The 19,621-nt window shown below is 34.3% G+C and overlaps 1 protein-coding gene and 1 pseudogene across 2 annotated transcripts; both read left to right on the forward strand.

Annotated features, from left to right (window-relative positions):
- The first annotated feature begins 4,456 nt into the window (after positions 1-4,456).
- On the forward strand, positions 4,457-6,101 carry LOC120138387 (galactose mutarotase-like). Of its 2 annotated transcripts, XM_039153867.1 has the most exons (5): positions 4,457-4,672; positions 4,804-4,876; positions 4,942-5,065; positions 5,150-5,257; positions 5,391-6,101. In XM_039153867.1, exons 1-5 carry the CDS (start codon positions 4,491-4,493, stop codon positions 6,011-6,013), a joined length of 1,110 nt encoding a protein of 369 aa, XP_039009798.1. In that variant the 5' UTR covers positions 4,457-4,490; the 3' UTR covers positions 6,014-6,101. The 2 variants fall into 2 exon arrangements, with proteins under 2 accessions (XP_039009798.1, XP_039009797.1); XM_039153866.1 differs by lacking the exon at positions 4,457-4,672 and having other exon boundaries at positions 4,812-4,849.
- Positions 6,102-8,618: 2,517 nt separating this feature from the next.
- On the forward strand, positions 8,619-18,603 carry LOC120138414 (annotated as a pseudogene).
- The last annotated feature ends 1,018 nt before the right edge of the window (positions 18,604-19,621 follow it).

Genomic DNA, 19,621 nt, shown 5'->3' on the forward strand with positions numbered 1-19,621 from the left:
TGGTATTCGTGGTTGATTTATCTCACGAATACCCACTTATTAGTACTGTATGCACTCTAAAGTTGAGCTGAACCAAGTACTTCCAGAATTATCATCGATCCAAATTTGAGAAGACGAACAAACATTCAAGTGGTAATTATATCATTCAGGTAATGATATAGCACTAGCGTTGGTTGATCACTTAAGTTGCGTTCCATAACTTTTACTGGTAGCACAACATCCATGTTTATTTGGATTTCTTAATTAATCCAAGACATTTACTTATTCTAGGTCATAAGGGCATTTTGGTTCTCAACGTTTTTATATTCATTACAAAGCTTTGAGTATATCCATTCATTCATGAGCTTGGTGACATTCTTGAGTCATTTCCATTCCAGGGGTATTTTGGTCATTTTACAGATCCAATGTATTTCCATCATTTCCTTACGTCTGATCTTATTATTTAATTTAATCTTATCACTTACTTCAGTCCTTTCAAACAATTCTGACCAATAACACATTCGATAAATCATTCTTCAGGTATTTACTCAATTCGGTAATTTCCAGGTTAAATGTCTTTTCAAATGTTACTAACGAATTTTCAGAAAATTTTCCATACAAAGGTAGGATCTCAACAACCAAATCAGTAATTTATCGATTTAAAAACAAATTCTCAGGTTACTCTCTCATTCAGAGTCAACTTGGACTATTTTACCTCTCAAGGGCATTTCGTAATTTCTTAACCAGATAATTTCGGTATTAACTCTTAACAAAAATAATATAATTTGGAGATCCTATATTAATTGCTTTCCCAAACATTCTTTGATCTTAAAATGATTCTTTAACCGACTTCTAGTATCTTGCACAAACCCTCGGGTTTAAAAACCGGTTATCCGTATTTCCTAAGCAAAACTAGCATTTCTTATGCACATATGAAATTTTACCGAATCAATATATCTTTTCAGAGTTATTAACCAACTTCCAAGGACAATTCTTGTCATCTTACAATATAAGGGTATTTTCAGAATTTACCCTACCGGAGTATTCTCATAATTTCTCATCCAAGTACCTTTAACATTTAACCTTTGATGATATAAAATATAATTTACAAATCCATGGCCAATTTCTTTATCACAAATCACAACTTGTAATTTAATTCTAACAATCTTTCAATCTCTTATATTAGTCATTCGATCCATATTCAGTTACTGAATTTCTACCACATTCATATCGAGTGTATAAATTATTCAACTCCACAAAAGTGACCAACATTATCTTATCCATGCATTTACCAATATCAACATGTTTCATAAAGCATAAAGAGGTAGTAAAGTATTACCTCGATTTCTGTGCAATACCGATCGACCATAAAATTCCATTCGAATGCCTTTGATCTTCAATTCAACTTCAAATAATTCCTCAGATACATATCAACATAAATTATATCAGAAACGGAGCTTAATTGCGATAAATGGATCGAATCGGGTGATAAATTAGTCAAAATAGCTTACCGGGTTCGAATTTGGCGAAATCGACTTCGGATTCGGATTCAAGACGTCGAAAGCATAAAGTATGACTTTTCGAAAATTTGGAATTTTCGGTCAAAATCAAAGTCAACGGGTTTGACCGGCAATATCGAGGCCTTCGGGTCCGAATTTTGGAAAACGGATTACGGAATCGGATTTGGAACGTCGAAAACTATCAAGATAGGTATACTCGGTCGAAGTCAAATGTCGTTTAATGCCGGTCAAAGCTGGTCAACGTTTTGGTTAACTGTAGTCAACGTCAGTCAACGGTGGTCAACAATAAACGGCTCGATCTAGGCGGCTCGGCTTGGCTCAGCTCAAACGGCTCGGCTCAGCTCAAACGGCTCGGCTGAAACGGCTCGGCTCAGCTCAAGCGGCTCGGCTCAAACGGCTCCTCAGGCTTCCAGACGAAGCCCATTCTCAAGTGGTGGCGCGTGCGGCGCGTGAACAGTAACCCCGTGTCGGAAAATTCCCGGAAAAATTCCTAAAAATTATTTTAAGCGATTTTGAGGCACTTACAAAGATCGGTTCACAATTTTGAACGGCGGAGAGCTCGATTCCAAAACGTCGGAAACTTTGATCGCTTCACCTCCTCACGCGCCGCCGTCGACGGAGACCAAGGATGACACCGACAGACTCGGAACGATGCAAGGAACGCGATGGTGCGGGAGGTGTCGTAAACGGATTACCCGATCATCGTGAATCGATGAAAAACCAACTAAAATCGAGTTATTACCGACGATACTTTCGACTGAAATTAATGACGAACGACAATGATTCACGACGAAAGGTTTGAGGGGTTTTGATCCTCGGTTGACAACGAACACGATGGTGGTTTCGGTTCGTCGATCGGAGGTCGGACGGCGAGTAGATCGGAGTTGAAAAATAGGTTGAGGGGAAGAGGAAAACTGGAATTTTCCAGAAAAATATGCGTCTGATGGGGGTTTATAATATCTCAAAAAGAAAAATGGGTAAACCATAAGTTTAGCCACTGAATTTTCTGCACTTTATAACATGGTCTTCCAACTTTGAAATTTTGCAATTTAATCCTCATTTTCTTCCAAAATACCAATTAAATTTACCATATTATAATTTCTTAAAATTTAGCCCCTAAATTGGGGTGTTACAATCGACACTGTTCACCATATTCATACTATTTCCTTCAATTTAACCTTATAGTATCAGCACTGTTCTTCCAGTACCGATACCCTTACCCAGATTTTACTTATTTCACTTCGTATTTTACCCAAATTTCACCTAAATCTCTTACTCTTACCTCCATTCAAGTCCTTAAACTCAACCACAAAACTTGTATCCATTAATCCTCTTTAACATCTCAAAATTCTCCATGAAACACTTAAAACTAAGAATCATACCAAATCTTCAAACATGTTCTTAATCATTTCTAAGACTTCAATTGCCTTAATTTGACCCTTGACAAGTCAAATATTTCATTAAAAACCCAATTACCAATCAATCCCATCAAATCCCTTAAAAACTTATTTCACCAATTTATCATTAATTCACTAATCTCTTAGTTTTATTCATCCTTAAGATTTCCTTAAGCTTCTATATCACTCAAAGCTTCAAAACAACCCAAACATAAAATAAAATAACCAACTTGAAACTTATCTTACCTTAGCAATAGAGGTTACGGTGAAGAAAAGAAGAAGAAAACCAAGCTTCCATATTTTTCTTCCTTTCCTTTATCCTCACATGCTAAATATCTCTTAAAAATGAATTTTAAATTTATTTTCTGCTAAAAGACCATAATGCCCTTCTCTTCTTCAATCTTTGATAACAAGTTCTAAACAAAAAATTCAAAATCAGTCCTTGAACTTTTTAATTAATTCAAATTAAACCACCAAATTTTTAATCCTTATATTTCGGTCAATGACCCGATGCTTGGGGTATTACATCAGTGGTTGAAGCAGTCAGTACAAACTAACATGTTGCCATGTTGCAGCCAAGGCTTCTAATCAGCTTCAGTTGGTGCAGTAATAAGGCACGTTGTATTATAAATAAAAGAGAAGGATTTCTACTATAGCAAGAAGGGCAGCAGCCATTCCATTAGTGGAAGATGGTAACCTTAAAAAGGTTTAAATCTGACCCCACGAATTAGTTGTTTCGTGGCTATCTTTTTGTCGTTTGTCTTGGAGTTGTCCTTGAAGAATGAACAATATGATTTGTAAATGCAAGTTGGCCATGTGGTCAATGCATTATCTAAGGCTTCAAAGTTGAAACTGAACATGACATGGAATCAACGCCTTCCAATATTATCATGCATGATCCTTTTTTAGTTACCTGTACAAAGCTAATAAAAATGCGCATTTGTAGCATCCACGTCTCAGAAACCTAGCTTACTATACATCTATCCATATATACAACCTGTAGTTAGTTCAAAATTATATGTTTTGACTTGATTTCTAATAATCTTGACGTTGTGAATGAAATATGCTAAGTTAGAAGAGTTAACTTCATAATAAGCCTCAGCAATACTCAATCCGGATACTGTGGTTAATCAAAAATAAATAAATTAGGTCCCAGTTTCTTAAATTGTTTGCTCTTTAGGTATCACAACTCACAAGCAATGCAAGCTCATTTTTTTTAATGATTAAACTTGAAAACTTCAGATCCTAGCTAAGGGTCTTTATAATCCCATCTAATGTTTTCGTCATTACTTGCTAATTATGAACCCTAAAACCATGATGAAGCTAAAAGCCTTTGGTTAATTGGTTCATGAATGATCAGAATATTCATAATTTGCCAAAAACTAATATTTCCAGTCTGTCAGTAGTAAACTATCGTAAAAAGTCTAAAATTTGAATAATATGAGCCAGAAACAATTTGCATAATATTTTATAACCCTTCTTCTGTTTTTGTTTATATTGTCATCTTTATCTAAACAAAGAATTAACCTCCCTCTTATTATTCCTATAAATAACCTTAGGAACTCATCAACCTCGTTTCATCGAGTTCCAAAACATGGCTAGGATATCTTTCTTCTTGTTTTCTTTGTTCATAATAGTAGCTTACGCATTTATCAATGGCTCTGAAGCAAAGGAGAAGGTTGGGATATATGAGCTGAAGAAAGGTGATATGTCTGTTAAATTCATCAACTGTGGAGCAACTATTGTTTCCGTGATCCTCCCTGACAAATATGGTTAGTTTCTCTTAAACTCTAGCACTTCCATTTTCTCTCCGAAACTTGAGAACTTCAAGTTGTAACCAGTGGAGAACTCTTTTTAAAGTTTTGGTTTTTTATTAATAATCACTTATTTCAAGAGTATTTATATTTTTTGGGTGATATTGTTCTGGGATATGATTCAGTCAAGGAGTACATGGAAAATCTTAGGAGAGATTTTCATCATGTTCATCCGTGTTTGTCCTCTTTTCATACAGAAGAATTGTTTTTTTTTTTTTTTTTTTTTTGCAGAATGATACATCGTATATTGGTTCCATTGTTGGAAGGGTTGCTAACAGAATAGCAGGGGCTCAGTTCACTTTGAACGGACTCCATTACAAATTGGTCCCCAATGAAGGCAAAAACATGCTTCATGGTACATTAATCCTTCATTTTTCATCTTAATTACTCACGTTTAGCAATGTTTTTAATTTTCTCTCTTTAAAATCATTATCATTAGGTGGTCTTGTTGGATTTAGTGATGTTGTGTGGAAAGTTAAGATGTACAAGAAAGATGGCTATGCTCCTTCCATTGTGTTTGCATATCACAGCTACGATGGTGAAGAAGGTCAGTCCACTTCCTTTTTCCCATCCAAACTTTCAATTCATCAATTATATTAATCATCTATGATATTAATCATCCTATTACTTCGTTTTGTTTAAAAAAAATCTTATAATTCATTTCTTTGTATAATTCATAGGATTTCCTGGTGCACTGGAGGTAACTGTGTCCTACACCCTTCATCCAGGCAACAGGCTGATAATTGTCAAGATGAAAGCTAAAGCTCTAAACAAGGCCACACCAGTGAACCTAGTCCAACACACGTATTGGAATCTCGTCAACCACAACAGTGGCGACATCTTATCAGAACAAGTCCAGATATTCGCTTCAAGCTACACTCCGGTCGACAGCCAACTCATTCCGACAGGCGAAATCGCCACCGTAAAAGGAACACCTTATGATTTCCTCAAACCCCACATTGTGGGAAGCCGAATCAACAAACTTACAAAGGGATACGACATCAACTATGTCATTGATGGTGTTCCTGGAAAGCTGAAGAAAACTGCCATGGCTAAAGATAATAAATCTGGGAGAGTGATGGAGCTGTTTACCAATCAACCTGGTGTTCAGTTTTATTCAGCTAAGTTCCTGAAAGACGTGAAAGGGAAAGGTGGATATGTTTATCAACCCTTTGGAGCTTTGTGTTTGGAGACTCGAGCTTTTCCAGATTCTGTTAATCATCCAAACTTTCCTTCCACTATTATTCATCCTGGAAAAGATTATAAGCATGTTATGGTGTTCATGTTTTCGATTTCATCTTAGAGAAAAAACAAGGATCCTGTTTTTTTGAAGTTTTTTTCTTGTGTTTGTTGAATCTCGTGAAACTTGTATTACACGTTTTAACTATAATAATTTGATTCTCAAGGAGGGGATAATAAACTAGTTTAGAATAACTAATTTTGTGATTTATTTCTTAAACAAGTTATTGTTTACAGCATTTCTTTGTAGCAACACTATTTAGGCGGGAGTTAAGGTGTAAATGAACCGAACTTGAACTAACAAAATTATGTTTGTATTTGTTTGTTTATATTTGAAGGTGTTCATGTTTGATTCATGTTCATGTTCGTTTATTTATTTTTGAAGGTGTTCATGTTTGTTTATTTATTGTTCACGAACATGCTCATTTAATGTTTGTGAATGTGTTCGTTTGTATGTTTATGAATATGTTCCTTTAGCGTTCACGAACATGTTCGTTTATCGTTCGTTTATATGTTCAATTTTTAGTTTTAACCTTTTATCTACAAGAAAAAGAAAATAGTAAAATTACACCACTAATGCTTAAACTCCTTAAAATCTACAATTTAAATTTTAACTTTTACCATGTGTTCAATTTAATCTCTACCTTCACCAATATTTAAAATGTAAAAAAAATAAAAGGAAAAGGAGAACCGGGTAAACGAGCTTGTCTGTGAACATAAGCGAACCGGACACACTTCTACTTGTGTTCATTCGTTTATTAATTGTACATAAAAGAATTTATTCATATTCATTTATTTAACTTCACAAATGAACATAAATGAACACTATACGAACGATTCACAAACAATTTACTTAACATTCTATTCATTTACACCCTTATACAGAACTTCCATACTGGAAAAGTGGTAAAATCAATATTGGGCACGATTTTCACATTGTAAAAGCCTAAGAGTCAAAAGGGATTATGAATATTCTACATAACATTAACTATTTGCTTCTGAATCTGAAAGAGAATTGACGGGATTACTACCACTGTTGACACTTTTTTTTTTGGCTTTAGAAATTAAAGTAAAAACATCTTTTACACGTTAAATTAAAATGAGTAAGCACTAAGCAAGCAGATAATTAATGGGGTTTTGTTTCATGAATTTTAAAAGAGAAAAAAAGGAAATGAAGAGGTTGGTGAAGTGTCAGATTCTATGCAATGCCTTAAAACAACTTCCGTTGACTACAGTTTTATCAACGCCCATTATTTCGCCGTGGTTAAGACTTGAAAAGCTAACTTTTTTTTTTCTCCCTCTTCTAAAGTTTCGTCTTGACTATTCAGGCCGACTCGCATTGCACATCCAATTTTAGTGGGTAAGTCTCCCAACAGAGATTTTCTACATACACAAAAATTTGAAATTGAGACATTACTTAAGCGATGACCTTACTTAAATGATATTAAACTGCTTACTACTTGAATCAACATATGTTGGTGAAAAGCTACCTTTTTATTTTGGCTTAATAACTCATTCCTCTCTTAGTTTAGTTTAATCCTCAATTTAGTTCTTATGCTATTTTTTTAAAGGAATACTAATAATAAATTTATTATTATGGTTTAATTTTAAAGGAAATCGAAGGGTTTTAGACTAGATTTTGTTGTGTTACAGATATTTTTCGATGAAACGAACACTATATTCATATTTAGAATGTCAAAAAGGAGTGAACTTTAAATTTTGTTGCTTATCAATTGACAATGACGATAATCGATTCTAACTGATGATGATTGTGGTGAGTGGTGGTAGCGATATGAGACTTTGGTTGATTTTAGGGGTCAAATTGATATTTTATGTAAAATCTACAGTCAAAATTGATGCTGTATCTAAATTTTAAGGTCAAATTAATATTTCATATAACGTTCAAGAGTAAAATGAAAAATTAACTCTTTTTTGACTGAGGTACACATCATCAAACTAACCAGAAGTAACAACTCGCTGATCAAAATATAATAACCGATAACATAAGTTATCAAAATTTAATAAATTAATAATATAAATAATTTTTTTTTTAAATTTAGATAGTATAAGTGTACAACATACGAAAGAAAAGTGACTAATCCATTAATCTATCCAAATTTTAAAAAAAGAAAAGATTAAACTACATCAGATACCACCAAATTTTAGGTGTTATATCATTTATACCACTGAACTTTAAATTTTGTCAATTATAGCATTAAGCTTTGATTTTCGTTTCAATTATACCAATAAACCGTTAAATCGTTAATGATATGATGTCATGGCTTACGACTGCTGATATAGACACCTCACTAAAATGTCATCATTTTGATCCAGCTGTTAAAGATTTAACGGCCCCGTGGTATAATTGAAACGAAAATCAAAATTTAGTGTTATAATTGAGAAAATTAAAAGTTCAGTGATATAAACGATACAACACATAAAATTTGGTGTGTCTGATGTATTTTACCCAAAAGAAAAAGGAAAACCTTAAACATCGCAGGTCCCTTACGGAGATCAAAATCATCACCCACTTGAATATACCAGAATCCATCATCTTTTGCCTCCAACCATCCCCCAATACTTAAAGGAATCTATAAATATCATTTTAATCCTATCTTTCATTTATTTTCGGCATTTTGAACGCTCCATCTCATTTTTCTCTCCACATACTCTACGCCTTGTTCCCTTTTTTCTTCGCCGAATCGCATTCTCTGTTTTTTTTTTGTTTCCCCGGTTTTCACCGTCTTCTTCTTTTCCTAGATCTTTATAACTATCTGGAAGTTTACGGATTGGCTTCTTGGCGGTGTTCGGTAGCAGAAGAGTTTCCCATCGATGTGTTCTTTTTGTTCGTTGAGATAAAAGATATGGGAGAAGGAGGAGGAGGAGAAGTATATGAGAAGATAATAATTGTTGGAGTTTGCGTCATGGAAAAGAAGGTGAAATGCGGAAGCGAGGTCCTTGTCTCTTTTGTTTGCTTAAGTTTTCTACTAAATATATGGAAATTATGATATTGTTTTTGAAAAAGGCGTTTTTTGGAGGAATGAATGGTTTATATAGTGATATATAGCATTTATTGCTATGCTTTAGTACTTAAATTTTAAGTTTTAAATATTTATTCTGTTCCTTTTTCAGGCCTTTTCTGCTCCAATGAGACAGATTCTGGACAGGATTAAGGCTTTTGGCGAATTTGAGGTGGATCATATAAAACTATCGAGCCTTAAATTTAAATTAATCTGAATTAGTATTGTTTTATAATATATTTGAGTGGAGTTTGATGTACTCATATAAGTTAGTTTAGTGAAAATGTAAATGGATAATCATGATTTACAGTGATAAAAAAATATACTCTTTTCTTCTTGGTAAATTCTGTTGGAGTGTTTGTAATGCTATGCTGGAGTTTGCTTTTGCATGAATGTGATAGTGCAGCCTACGTTACACTGACTGGGGTTTGAGAGTCAGTTATGGGTATGTTGTGTATTTAATTTTTTCTAAATTATTTTTGAACTTTTTTTCTTTTCATGTTCATGTATTTGGAGGATACTTCAATGGTCATGTCCCGCATCCATGCATATGTATCAAATATGAGCCTTGAACACGGGTATTTAAAGAAAAATGTTACATTGTTTTTTCTTATTGATAGAATGTTTCCCCCCCCCTCTTTTTGTAGATTCTCTATTTTGGTGATAAGGTTATTCTTGAAGATCCGATAGAAAGGTACACTTTTGGTTATTTAGTTGAAACACATTATTGCAGATTTACATTATGATCTTGTTGATTATATTTTTCACAATTGGTATTCTGTCCCTTTATCATTTTTTATTTTTTTATTTAGAAGAAAGGGGAAAGGAATAAGAAACAAGAGGTGTGGATCTCCCTCACAGATTTGCAAATTAAATTTCCAGTTGAAAGCAGTAAATAGACTGGTTTCATTTATGTTGTGAAGTTTGAAGTCTTGTCTTTCAGCTGTTCTCTTCCTATTCATTTAGTGCCTTGAAATTTGTATTTTTCTTTGAAAGATGGTGTTTGAGTCTGATGATTATATGATTACAAGAGCTGCTTCTTATTGTCCGGTATTTATTCTTTCTCCTTCCCTTTAAATATTATATAATTTTCGAAGGGAAATAAGTCCGAGGATGTGAGAGCGATATATCAATATGTGTGTTACTAGTGAAAGTACTTATTGATATCAATCTCTTAATGGTCAAGATTTGCGTTGTTTCTATTACTTATTTCATTTGAGAGTTCATAATTCCTTATAACGTTGCTTGTTTCAGCTGGCCAGTCTGTGATTGTTTGATTGCATTTTACTCCTCTGGATTTCCCCTTGAGAAGGCTGAAGCATATGCTGATTTAAGGAAGTAAGTTCTTATATATATTTGCATGTTCATAGTAGGGAATCACATCCTTTCCTAATTGCAGGAAATTTTAATTGATTTTAGATTCAAATATGATTACTTAATTGTAATTGTAACGTGCGAAACTTTTTGATAGAAAATATATGGAGGCCTCATTAAAAACCCCCTTCATAACCTTCATGTTACAGCAGTAACCTGAAGGACATTGGAAGGAGGAAAAGGGTGCCTGAGAATTTTATTAATAGGACAATATTACAAAGCCTGTTCCAAACACCCTCCACTCACAACATACAGCTCAAAACAAATAAAAACACCCTGACCTGAAACAAACAACTCAAAACAACACAAAACACCCAGATACACAACACTGGAATCATCCAATTCCATCTTTTGCCAACTTATCCGCCTCCCAATTGGCAGCTCTCAAAAGATGCCTAACTATAATATCCTGTCCTACCACTAGAGAAGCAATGTCTTTCACCAAAGACTCGAACAGCGGTGTACAAATACCCGGATTTTTATCCACTCCAAAGCAGTAGAACAATCCGATTCAAGGATAAGCCTTCGATTTGAAACATGGCCTGATTCCTCAAGCAGAAGCAATCCTCTTTTAATTGCCAATAAAAGTAATATGAGTTGTCAATTAAGCCTATCTTGCAACAAGTAAGAGAATTAAAAGTAAGAGAATTAATCGTTTATAGTAATTTTGATTGGATCTTGGGCCTAACTTACCAAGCATCAACATGAATCCATCAGTATGGAAAAGTATGAGGTCTCCATAGATTGAAATTTTAGGACTCAATCCAAATGGTGTATTGGTTAATGCTCAAGAGCAGTGGGCTATGAAAATATGAAGATAATCATGTTCAAGGTGATTGTTCAGTCAATATCTCTAACATAGGTTGGGAAAGTCTAAAATTTGGTTCTTGCACATGATTGCGTCGGGAAGTGCCACATTACGGCTGTTTTATTAAGTGCCATGGTCTACACTAGTGTCCTAGTATTTGAGTCCTTTATTATAGTCTAGACCTGCAGTAACTTTAGCCTTATTTATTTTCATTTTAACTTATTTCAACCCATCCATGTAAGTGAAGCTGTAACCGGATTATTCCATCTCAACTATGTTTCTTATGCAGAATCGATCTCTTAAAGACTGAAGGAAGTTAACTCTTTCCATAGTTTCAATTTTCTTAATCTATAGAATATCTAGTAGTTTATTGCATTTCTTTTATAATCTAGTTCTTTGAATAATAACAGTTTCTTCTTTTCTATACCCAGCAAGCAGTAATTATTTATGTTTGCAACTTTTTCTGCTCTTTGATTCAGACCGTTCCTTGTGAATGAGTTGGAACCACAACACCTTCTTCATGATCGACGAAAAGTATATGAGGTACGCATCCTAAGCATCCATCTTGACCTGCTTCGTTTCGGATGTAGGTGAGATGGCTTAGTAGTAGTTTGGTTCTCCTGTCCCCAACGTAATACTTGTAATGTTTTAAAATTGATTGAATATGAGATAAGGCTAGATCTATAACATAATTGGTCGAAGCTTTTATTCTTTGAGCAAATAATTTATCCTTTGAGCTTGTCTGAGAATTGATTATATAAACTTTTAAATGTAAGATGTTATAGCAGTTGATTGAAAAAGACTAACCTAATTATTTTGGGATTCAAGCGGCTTAAAATGTTCGGTATATCTGTTCCAAGATATGCCCTTGTAAATAGAGAAGCACCGTACCAAGAGCTGGATTATTTTATTGAAGATGAAGATTATGTTGAAGTGCATGGAAATCTTTTCTGGAAGCCATTTGTGGAGAAGCCTGTTGACGGTTAGATTGGTCTTCATGCTTTTAACTTTTATCTTCTTGAATCTGTTCGCTCCTTACCAGTATTCTGAGTATGAACTTAATATGGTTCTTTGTGGCATTCTTATTTACATAAAACTAGACCTGTGACGCAAAGAGTACGTTAAAGCATATTTTCTTTTGGGTAATGAAACAAGATCAAATACTGGACGAGGATCAATAAGGTTATTGCATGTACAATATATTTAGATCAGTGTTTTCTTACATAATATCGATTTATTGACTGGCTTGATTTATAGAATTTATGGGGCGGGCATTTTGCTTTTGTTTCTTGTAAAACCTTTTTCTAAGAAAATAACAAAATCTATATAAAGTATAAGATTGTCTTCTTATTGATTTTATGATATGTTGAATAACAGCCACCCAGCTTATGAAAATTATCAAAATATGCATATACAAATCCCTACACTTCCTTATTTTAAGTTAAAATTTATATTCTCAGTTTATTAGGTTCTGTTCTTGAGAACCATGCACATTTAAGCTGCACGGAGTTGAGTCTTTAAACCTAATTCATGAAGCTTGGGAGGATTCCTGTTCTCTAGAGTTCATAACTGTGCTGTTGTTCTTGTCAGACTCTTTTCCCTGTTTGCATGTATCCTAACAGCATTGTTTTGTTCTTTTTTGAAGGGGATGATCATAGTATAATGATATATTACCCCAGCTCAGCAGGTGGAGGTATGAAAGAATTGTTTAGGAAGGTCTGAATATCTATCTTGAACTTTTGGCTATAACCTTTGTTATTTTTGAAGTTCTGATATGAATTTATAAGAATCATGCGCTATTTGAAGAATGCTGTCAACGTTTTGCCTGATTTAAGAGGCAAACTGTTGTTTCTCATTCTATTTTTAAATGCAGCCAACAATATGCTTAATTGTCCATCATTGTTTTGATATTCTCCTGGAAAATATAACTTGTAATGTGGTATAGCTTCTCTTTTTAGGTTGGAAACAGATCAAGTGAATTCCATCCTGAAGTTAGAAGAGTAAGACGAGAAGGTTCTTACATATATGAGGAGTTTATGCCAACTGGAGGAACTGATGTGAAGGTTCTTACAAAATTTGTATTTAATTTAGTATACTTTGAGTGGTAATTATATGAAACCTGATTGTGTAATTGTTGGCTTGCAAAATTTTCTGCATTCAATAGTGCACAGTGCACTCTTTTCATTTAACTCTGTTTGGCTATGAGAGTGGAGGGAAATATCATATAAGGGGTAGCCTCACATTTTCTGTTTCTGTGAATTTTAATACTATTATTAGTTCAGATCTTGTATTTTGATTTTTAGGCATTGATATTTGCATTAGGAAGAAAAAACCATTATATACGCAGACCGTGAAATAGGTTCTTATGGTTCTGCTGGATCTTTCTCTGAGTTTCTTTTAACTTTTAACATTATCCATGTTGCTGCTTTCTCTCTGTCTGTCAGTCTCTTTCCTTGGCAAATTTGTCTGATCATTCGGTCAAATGAATATAGGTCTATACAGTTGGCCCTGAATATGCTCATGCTGAGGCTAGGAAGTCTCCTGTTGTGGATGGTGTTGTAATGAGAAATCGTGATGGTAAAGAAGTAAGTATTTGGTAATATATAATCCAAAGCATATTCTTTATGTCTCTTTGATGTATGCACCGAGTACATGTTCAGAAAGCCCACTATTTGTTCCTTATGATTCCTTGTCAATCACTTGTATACATGGTCAAGTCAATAATTTAGTAGAAAAAGCATCTGCAAAAAAATAATGATACAAAATCATGTGCAAAAGGTTGTGTTCGAGTGTATCTTGTCCCCTATAATGGCTTATTTATTCCTTTTCATTAAGGCAAATCACTTCCATGAATTGCACAGTGAAAAGTGATGGAAGGATTAGTTAATCATTATTGATGCATAGAACATTTAGTACATTACATAATCAGCTACCTTATTGGCTACATAACTAATGCAGAAGGTTATATGTTATTACTTATTAGTGTAGAGCATTTAGCATGTTACACAACAAGCTACCTTATTGGCCAACATAACTAATTCACTGCTACTATATTTTCACATGGATGGTAGAATATATGATGTTTGAGCATATCTGTGTTACCTAATTTGACAGATAAGATATCCTGTGTTGCTGACACCTAATGAGAAGCAAATGGCAAGGGAAGTCTGCATCGCATTTAGACAAGCGGTATGTCTGTTTAATCTTATTTATGAAATATGCCATAGCCCTTTTTGTTTATCTTTATCGATTGATTGCCATGTATTTTGTGCTATATGATATCTACCGCTACTACTTATATTTGTTTTCTTTTCGTGCAACTTTGCCTTTGTCTTTTTGTTCTATAATGGTTTGCAACATGAGTTCTTTTTGCAAGAATAATGTGCTCATATAAATTCTTTTTTGCATGAAGAGTGTCTTTCATAAGTTCATATTAAATTCTTGGGATATTATTTGCACCTATTGCTTTGTTATATATTTACTATCATGTTTAGCTCTTAGATTTTTTATATATATATATATATATGTTAAAATTTTAGTAGTTCCTTTTCTAGTTAATCTTTAAATCATGGGATTAAAAGATCTGTTTGCATGTTAACCGTTACAATATATTTTATTTATGAAGACCGGTTTCATGGAATTTTAGGAAAAACATCTTTTTTTTTTTGAGTTGTCTAAACGATGTTGCCAGCTTGCAGCAATAACTGCACTTAGCACCGCCTTTTCTTTTTAATTAAATTTAGAAAGATGGGTTTAAGAGCTTTCTGCTTGTCTGGCATTGACAGAAATGCCTAACCTAACTCAAGATTTTTTTTCCTCTATCAAGTGCTTTAACTAGGCATCTATTAAGTACTAGTTTTCCTGTGGTCTAGTATTAAAGTTGGGCAGCTCGGCCTATTACTAATTGGTTTTAGGTTGGTTTCTTAACATGGTGTCACAGCCTTGTTATGTTGTTCTTCCTAGATAACCATGTGTGAGGCTGTCCATATGTAGGTCTCGCGAGCTAAATGTGAGGGGAAGTGTTTATCTGATGATTGTTAAGTTAATGTTTTTGTGGTCTTATATTAAAGTTTGGTCCCTTCACCTGTTAACAATTGATTTTAGGTTGGATGCTTAACATTACCATTTATAATGAATTGAATGGCATATCAATTTAATAACCAGTTTGATTTCTTGCAGGTGTGTGGATTTGATCTTTTGCGTTCCGAGGGGCGCTCATATGTTTGTGATGTGAATGGATGGAGTTTTGTGAAAAATTCTCACAAGTAGTAGTTTCTCTTTGGTCTTGTGATAATACATGGTGTTGTTCGTATCAATATTTTCCGTTTGATCATGCTACATATTGTATTGAGTGCAATATCACAATTATAATTTTCTGTATCTGTATGAGCGTGCGTAAAGTGATTTGGCGCCTTCGTTAATTAACTTTAATTATCATTATAGCATGTACTTAGATGGATTCCTAGGAGTTGTAATATGGAGGCTGATAAGTTAGCTAAGCAGGAGATTGGATGATTCTTTGTAAGCTTTTTGTTTATATGCTTTGTGTTTTCTGGGGTTAAGCATAAGCTTTGAGTCTGTAAGGGTGGTGGTAGTTTTGTAAAAGGTAAACCAATCAGAGGCTGCTGCAGTATCTAAATTGGTTTACCCTAAGTCAGTGTGTTGGTTTTGGTTGTTTTGGGTGTCTTCTGTTTTTCTGTTTTGAAGGGGTGTTGTTCTGGTTGTATCTTATGTTATTTCAGTTGTTGAATGAAATTCTAAGGCACTCTTTTCCTCCTTCCTCTGATTAAGGAGCTTCCTTACAAGCTCCTTAATCAGGAAGGGGTTTTTAAAGAGGCCTGCAATTCTTATCAAAAATTATAGCATGTATCATGGACAGAAAGAGGGAGGAATGAAAAAAATCAATGTGCATGATGGCTCTGTATATAATGATGTCTATAAGGCATTGCACCGTATGAAGGATGAAAAGTGATAAAGATGAAAAAATTGTCAATCCAATGGTTAAGTTGCAAAGTATGATCACGAAACCTCACCATTGGATTATCAAAATTTCCGTACTTACCCTCTGCATCCTTCCTACCTAGCAAAGTCTAAGTGCTTGATCTGGTTTTCTATTTTATTTTCTTGTCTATCCATTGTGTCTTTGTTATGTCTCCAATGGAACTTGGCTAATATTATCAGTCAATGGAACGAAGTACAATATAATAAGCTCATTAATTATTGAGCTTTTGTAAAGAAATTCTTACACATGTTATTTAAGCTAGATTCCACTTTTGATGTGAAGTAATTTAATCAAAGTGTTAATGGTAATTTCCAAAGCCAACCATGGAATTTGGTGAAACCAATAATTTGGAGGATAGATTTTTTTTTCCAAATTTTTTTCTCTCCTTATATATGATGGAAAAACAAGTTTATTTAAAGCTTATGTTCATTTCGTTTTTATGGTTCTTTTATTTAGCATTATCCTTTTGTTCTAAACTTACTAATGTCACATTGTCTCTTTATTTTTGTTATGAATAAGGCATACTTTCTCTTCTATAATACAGGTATTACGATGATGCAGCTTGTGTGTTGAGGAAGATGTTTTTAGAAGCAAAAGCTCCTCATCTTTCTTCAGTAATACCACCAACATTACCATGGAAAGTAAATGAACCAACCCCGCCTTCTGAAAGACTTACTCGCCAAGGAAGTGGAGTTATTGGCTCATTTGGACAGTCTGAGGAGCTACGTTGTGTCATAGTTGTTATTCGCCAGTATGTTACTACATTTTCCTTTCTGGTTTTCCTAGGTTTTTAGTACACTCAACTTTTCTTTTAATTTAACTTTCCTCAATGAGTAGTGGTGATAGAACTCCCAAGCAGAAAGTAAAATTGAAGGTTACTGAGGAAAAACTGCTAAACTTGATGCTAAAGTACAATGGGGGGCGACCCAGAGTTGAGGTGATTATTTTTTTTTGTGGCATATTTTTATTCCACGGGTAATTCTATTGCCTAAGCATCTATTTTATTTTATTTTATTTTTCAGACAAAACTTAAAAGTGCTGTTGAATTGCAAGATCTTTTAGATGCTACAAGGATGCTTGTACCCAGGTCATATTTCATGCTTTCTTTTTGTTCTAGCAGAAACACTTTCAAATATTCTCCTCCCTACAACTCAGCACTAAAAGGAATGAAAACAAAAGTTTGTAGCTGATCTTTGTTACCAGACAGGAAGAGGATTTGCAACAAATTTTGTAGGATAGGATTTGAGGTTGCTTTAAATGAGGAAAAAATTGGCTATATTGTGGGTGCAAACTAGTGATTTATGGTTTAATTGAATAAGAGAAAATGAGAAGGTAATTAATGCTTCTTGGTTAGTTTAAAAGGGGAAAGACATAATTTTGACAGCTGAGAAAGAAAAAAAAAAAGGAGAAACAAGTTTAGCTGTTGTTCTGTTATGTTACAGTAACTTCGAAGCCCTTCTTTTTGTTTTCTTGGGTGGGGGGATGTATACTACCTGAAGAAATCTGCATATGTTATTAATTTTTTATAAGAAAAGTACATACCAATTGGTGCTTTTGAATTTATTTGAAGATTGATAATGATTCAATGTTTGATTATTTATGTGAAATAGACCAGGCGCTGGAAGTGATAATGAAGCTGATGATTTTGAGCATGCTGAAAAGCTTCGTCAAGTTAAGGCAGTACTCGAGGAGGTTATCTATCTTACCTTGAAATCACTTGCTTTTTCAATATATTAGCTCTAGGATATTTATTTTATTGTTATTACTTGCTCTTCTAATGATCTCTGTCTTCTGGATATAAAAGCTGATTCCTTATTGTAAACACAATATTCCTTATACACACAACAGACACATATATAACTACTTTCTCCCCTTTTCTTTTAGTTGTTAGTTTGGGCTGCGTGTCACATGATAAATTATTTGGTTTCCAGGGGGGGCATTTTCTGGCATTTATAGAAAGGTTCAATTAAAGCCCCTAAAGTGGGTTAAAGTTCAAAAAGTAATGGTGAAGGTGAAGAAGAAAGGCCTGTTGAAGCTCTGATGATTCTTAAATATGGGGGTGTCCTTACACATGCTGGGAGGAAACAGGTAATAATTCAGTTCTCAACTTATTCTATAGTTATAAAGTCACTTTTCACTTGAGATGCTAAACAATCTTGTAAAGTTAAGAAAAGCATTTCAATTTAAAGTGAAGATAGTATTGAAAAGATAAAAATGTGAAGGGCTTAGTGAATTTAATTCGGACATTAGTTTTAAGACATCTAAGGTTTGAAAGGAAATTCATTAGGCAGAGAGGGATAATAAAAATTTTATTTAAATCTCTTTCACTTCATTTGTTGATTTCTCTTTGGTTTTCTATTTGATTTTTTTGTCTCATTTCCATGCAGGCTGAAGAACTGGGAAGATATTTCCGAAATAATATGTATCCAGGTCACTACAATCAATGTTAATAGATTTTTGCGACCTAGATAACAGGAGTGTGCTCATTAAGATATTTTGATCTTTTTAGTAATTGCTAAAAAAGACCATGAGTGAGAAAAGTAGAGAGAGAAAGAGAGCGGGTGCGTTTGGTCGTTCATTCTCCGGTGAGGAATGGACTGTTTTTGTTGGAAATCTTAGTAAGAGAGTTACCAGAAGTGAGTTAAGAGAGATTTTCAAACCATTATGGTAGAATAGTGAGGGTCTTTATCCCAAGTTTTATGGTTAAAACGAATTATAAGTCATCAACGTTTGCTTTTGTGCAATATGCGGTGGAGGAAGGTTGCAGAAGAGCAGTTATGAATGTAAATGGAACGTGATTGATGGGAAGAGAGTCACTGTGGGGGTGGCTAAGTATAAGAGGGGCAGGAAGAGAGATGCAGAGGTTAAAAGATCTCAGCTGGAAGGGGTTAAGCCATTTAGAGAAGCTAATGGTAGACAGCAGGTTAACTTGGAGTCACGAGAAGTTTGAGAGATGGCAGAACGTATAAGGAGGTTGTGAATGTGGATAACAGTAGGAGTGTGGATCAACAAAGAAGGGTGAACAGGGAAGGTCAGAAGAAAGCAAAAGGAGTAAGAAATGTCTGGGATATGCACATCCCATCAGAGGATTTTTGCTGGGTGAAAAATTCCTTAACAGGGATTTTTAAAGATACATTTCAGCCTGTTATGGTGGTGCGAGCTTTGGCAAAAGAGGGGTTCCAGGTCAAGATAGTAAAGTGGGGATACGTTAGGAACGCATGCATTATTATCTTCAATACAAATGAAGAGTTCTGAAGGCGTGGTCGAGTCTTAGAGAGAAACTTTACTGCTGGTTTGATTGGGTAGATCCATTGTTGAGTGAAGATGGAGTCCCTTGGCTTATTGCTTGGTCGAGTTGGTTGGGTTACCGCTTCTTAGTTGGAGTATTCCTTTTTAGAGAAGCTTGGAGGAAAGGGGGAAAGGTTGTTTGTATCCGGAGGGAACAAGAAACAGAGATGACCTCTCTTC

Source organism: Hibiscus syriacus, unplaced genomic scaffold (genome assembly GCF_006381635.1).
Source record: "Hibiscus syriacus cultivar Baekdansim isolate YM2019G1 unplaced genomic scaffold, ASM638163v2 tig00110691_pilon, whole genome shotgun sequence".
Classification (NCBI taxonomy): domain Eukaryota; kingdom Viridiplantae; phylum Streptophyta; class Magnoliopsida; order Malvales; family Malvaceae; genus Hibiscus; species Hibiscus syriacus.

Excerpts from the sequence above, each read along its gene's own strand:
- LOC120138387 (XM_039153867.1), top strand. The coding sequence starts at position 4,491 with ATGGCTAGGATATCTTTCTTCTTGTTTTCTTTGTTCATAATAGTAGCT. Across the intron at positions 4,877-4,941 it reads TTAGGAGAGATTTTCATCAT|AATGATACATCGTATATTGG; the intron begins GTTCATCCGTGT and ends TTTTTTTTGCAG. Across the intron at positions 5,066-5,149 it reads AGGCAAAAACATGCTTCATG|GTGGTCTTGTTGGATTTAGT; the intron begins GTACATTAATCC and ends CATTATCATTAG.